The sequence below is a fragment of the Amphimedon queenslandica genome, unplaced genomic scaffold, assembly GCF_000090795.2.
Source record: "Amphimedon queenslandica unplaced genomic scaffold, v1.1 AMPQUscaffold_13142, whole genome shotgun sequence".
Lineage (NCBI taxonomy): Eukaryota > Metazoa > Porifera > Demospongiae > Haplosclerida > Niphatidae > Amphimedon > Amphimedon queenslandica.
In genome coordinates, this window is record NW_003546622.1 from 89,050 (window position 1) to 93,432 (window position 4,383).

The 4,383-nt window shown below is 34.9% G+C and overlaps 1 protein-coding gene across 3 annotated transcripts; it reads left to right on the forward strand.

The window, feature by feature from the left end:
- The first annotated feature begins 815 nt into the window (after nt 1-815).
- On the forward strand, nt 816-2,534 carry LOC109584971 (NADPH oxidase 5-like). 3 transcript variants are annotated; one of them, XM_020000876.1, is made up of 3 exons: nt 816-925; nt 1,543-1,811; nt 2,327-2,534. In XM_020000876.1, exons 2-3 carry the CDS (start codon nt 1,719-1,721, stop codon nt 2,456-2,458), a joined length of 225 nt encoding a protein of 74 aa, XP_019856435.1. In that variant the 5' UTR covers nt 816-925; nt 1,543-1,718; the 3' UTR covers nt 2,459-2,534. The 3 variants fall into 3 exon arrangements, 1 of the variants encoding a protein (XP_019856435.1); XR_002186249.1 differs by lacking the exon at nt 2,327-2,534 and adding an exon at nt 2,137-2,181 and having other exon boundaries at nt 817-925; XR_002186248.1 differs by having other exon boundaries at nt 818-925; nt 2,337-2,534.
- The last annotated feature ends 1,849 nt before the right edge of the window (nt 2,535-4,383 follow it).

Below are 4,383 nucleotides of genomic sequence, written 5' to 3' on the forward strand. Positions count from 1 at the left end.
TGATATCTATTCTTAGCATCTCACCCACTGATGCCAATACTGTTGTAAGTTATTAAAAATCATTATTAATAGTTATTAATAGTTATTGTGTGAGCTCAAACTTTCTACACAACGTAAGGACATCAATATGTATCAGAAAATATAATAAAATTTGGAATGATTTCGGAGCCATTTTTATGGAAAAAAACCGTGGGCTATAGCTTTGGGTATTTTTCAGACTTTGGCCATTTTTAAAAAATGGCAGTAACTCGAAAAATTGTTAGCTCAAACTTTCTACACAGCATAAGTACATCAATATGTATCAGAAAATGTAATAAAAATTTGGGATGATTTTGGAGCCATTTTTTTTGAAAAAACCGTGGGCTATAGCCTTGGGTATTTTTCAGTTTTTGGCCTATTTTTAAAATTGCTGTAACTTGAAAGATTCAAGTCGGAATCAGTTCAAACTTTCTACACAGCATAAGAACATCAATATGTATCAGAAAATGTAATAAAAATTTGGGATGATTTCTGAGCCATTTTTTGAAAAAACCATGGGCTATAGCCTTGGGTGTTTTTTGGTTTTTTGGCATTTTCTTAAAATAGCCTTAACTTAAAGAATTGAAGTCAGAATTAGCTTAAAGTTTCTACACAGCATAAGGGCATCAGTATGTACATTTACATGTGCCTATAACTTTACAATAAATTTTAACTATTTTGTATTTTTGTATTTTGACTGGTAAATTAATTATTATTAATAGTTAATTAACAGTCATAGGTCTGAAGTATTAGAACAGGACTGTGAGATGAGTTCTGTTCATGGTTTCTTGTCAAACTTTCCCGAGGAATTTGGCGTCAATGAACTAGTACACAATTCAGTTGAACTGTTCAATAAAATACCACCACACAAGATAGCAAGCACTGGGAATATAAGACTGAATTCAAGGTACATTGATAAACATGTACATGTACATATATAATACACATGTACTTGTATGTGCTAATGTACATGTATACAGTATAGTCTCTCTTAATGGACATTCTCTATAGCGTACACCTCCATTTAACGGACAGCACCTAGTGTACCAATTACATTCCTTACTGTATAAAATACCTCCACATAAAGGACACCTCTGTATAACAGAGACACTTTCTTGTACCAAAGTGTAGTTTGTATAATTATATGTTGTCAAAAATACATTTTCAATGGTACAACACTAAATAAATCAAAAACAGAATCCATACAAGTTTCCTACAAACACCTACACAAACCATCACCATAGCAACAGTTGCCATAAGGGACTGTATTGATGCATATGTACAGTGTGATGTTATAGCCATTTTAAGAAATTAGCTAATTTTCAAAAATTTCCCTGTACTAGCTGTAGCCCATGCTTTTTTCCAAAAAATGACCCTGAAATTATACCAAATTTTTATTACATTTTCTGATACAAATTGATGTCCTTATGCTATGTAGAAAGTTTGAGCTGATTCCAACTTCAATTTTTCAAGTTACGACCATTTTAAAACTGAATAATGATAAGTATTATGAATCATTGCTAGGTTGATTTCATTTGGATCAATCGTGACCAGAGACACTTTGAGTGGTTCATGGAGCTACTGAATGAACTGGAAATGGAACAGAATGAATATGGAACACTAATGGATCGGTTCCTTGATATGCACATGTACATCACATCAGCTTTGAAAGGACTGATGTTAAAGCATTAGGACTACAAATGGCTCTTGATCTGATACACAAAGAAAAGAACATTGATCTTATAACTGGACTGAAGACCAGGACACAGACTGGTAGACCTAACTGGGATAAGGTAATATAGGAGAGAGAGAGAGGGAGGGAGAGGGTGAAAGAAGAGAGATATGGTGATACTGTATAACTGATAGTACTGGTAGTCAGGTAGTGTAGTATTACTGGTCTATACTGACAATACTTAATGACTATTATACACCACCAAATGGTACCAATATATATATACATGTGTATAACAACCAACAATATTATAAATAAATAACAAAATACACTTGTATATTATATTCCACCAATATTAGCAGGTGTACATGTACATGTATATGTATAGGATAGGAGTAGTTAGTGTGTGGTTAGTGTCTAATCATTGGTTTACAATATTACACTAGGTCTATATGTTAATGCTGGGGAATAGAATTTAGTTCAACTCTAGCTTAAGGTCAAAAGGTCAAACCGCCCACACATTTGATTAAGAATTGATGCTACACTGACCTATTGTAGTGCCCACCTTAAGTAATGCACTGATACATGTATGTATTATTAATTATATTGAGTTGTTGGTTAATGTGTTATTAATAGATATTTGAAGAGCTAAAGGAGAGTGGATATGGACCAGTGACAGTATTCTATTGTGGGTCACCAGTACTGGCTAGAGTATTATCAGTGAAGTCTCAATATCATGGATTTAAATTTAGAAAAGAAAACTTTTAGACATTAACAATAATAATGATGATGATATAACTTCACTGTGTCCCACTCTTATTTATGTGTCTCTTTTTTGCTTTTATTATGATCAAATAGAGGATATGCGTGCTAAGTATATTCATAGCTTTTTAGTACCGTATATCCAACCCACACAGTAAATTGGCCGCCATGTTGGACGTCAAGTTTATTAAGAGTTCAATGGGGGAGAACACATTTTCTTGCCTTGCTACCTTCTTGAGGCCTTTTTCGGAAGCTTAGAAAGCATCCTGAGGATCTAATGGGGTCTAGTAGTCACCTGAAAGATTGCTATCAAGAAATACAGAGCGGTTTCCTGGTACCAAGCCTTTTTCTATCATTTCTCCATTGCTGCCAATGGAAAGTTGACGTCCAACGAACTAATTTTTTTCTTGAAAGTTATTACGGTATGCAATGAAATAATTATTTTGCAATGAATTATACTATATCCCAGTTGAGTTTGGGACAAGAAAAACTGGAATAACTTTTATAGGAATGTGGGATAAGAATGAAACTTTCACAGGTTCTTAATCGCCAAAGTCCATCAAAATCTGTGAAATCTTGGGTCTCTGAGCTCTTGGGAACCCTGAGAACCGGGTTCTCCCTATAAACCCAATGGCATACCAAAATGACGTATTATGACAATTTATCTACGTCATAGTTTACATAAGAACATGTGGTCGAGAGCACAAACTGATAATTCTTGTTTTAAAAAGCTAACAGAGCAAGATCTTCTGATAATGATGGCCTTTATGAAGACTAGTTGACTCCAGTAGCTGTTGTACTGCTTATCAGGAAGAACAAGACTGTTTTAAGAGTGAAACAACGCAGCCGCCATGCTTCTATGAATATCATTAAAATACGTCATTTTTGTGACGGTAGCTACATTTTTCAAATTCCACGCAGCTGCTTCCACTTCCGTCCCAAACTGAACTGGGATATACCGTAATTTGCCTTTTTTTCGTTGTGGAAATATTTTCGTATGGTCCTAAAATGACGAAAATATTTCAATCGAAAATTTTTGAGCAACCAAAATTTGTGACCTAATTCATCAAAGAAAGACTAAGGTACGGCCTGATAAGTAGGTATCTTCTTGCAGCTCTAACCTTGCTCTATCCACTGGTGCTTGCTGTACTTCAATCAGTTGCTTCACTACTGAATTATAAAATAAAACGGTCCACCATGTGACAAAAGTAGCCATTTAATGTTTCCGTTTATTATCCGTAAATTGGTCATTGCTGCATCTCCAGTACTATCCGTATACTAGTAATGTCGGGGAACAGCCAGGTCAAGAATCTCTTATCTCAAGAATTATAAACACTACTATAGCGGCCTTGTTACCAGTAGGTAAAGGACAAGGTATATGCAAGAGAAGCTAAATTTTCAGACTGTAAAAATTTTCGTACACTATGAGAAGACGAAAATATTTCCACTTGAATTTTTCTGAAACGAAAAATTTTTGTACGAAAAAAAGGCAAATTACGGGTAGTATACTTAGCACGCATATCCTCTATTCACTCAAGCTGTTTGAGCTATAAGGAGGTGTGGTTAATTAGGTTTGTGGTTAAGGAGACACGCCCTCTTTGCAACTGCAGCATAATTGGCTTGTACCTCTGGCTTGTACTTTTGACTGTATCTTTTCATTTCTTTATCTTACAACATTTGATCATTAACAGTGATAGAGGTAAGTATATTATAGTTCATTTTAATTATACTTTTACTAATAATTACAAGATGATTGATGTCTCTCAATGGAGAGCAAGTATTGGATTGTGGAACTACCGTCAAGCTGCCTCCAGTAGACCAGCTAATGGCCGCCACTCTCATTCATTCAAAGCAGCAGTAGACAGCAAGTCAGGCAGTACTACATCAGGAGAGAAGACATCTAAACTGCCAGCAGCTCTGTCTCTTATTGT

Bases quoted from the DNA above. Each gene is read 5' to 3' on its own strand.
- LOC109584971 (XM_020000876.1), top strand. From the start codon at position 1,719: ATGGCTCTTGATCTGATACACAAAGAAAAGAACATTGATCTTATAACT. The intron at 1,812-2,326 runs GTAATATAGGAG...TGTTATTAATAG, and splicing joins GTAGACCTAACTGGGATAAG to ATATTTGAAGAGCTAAAGGA.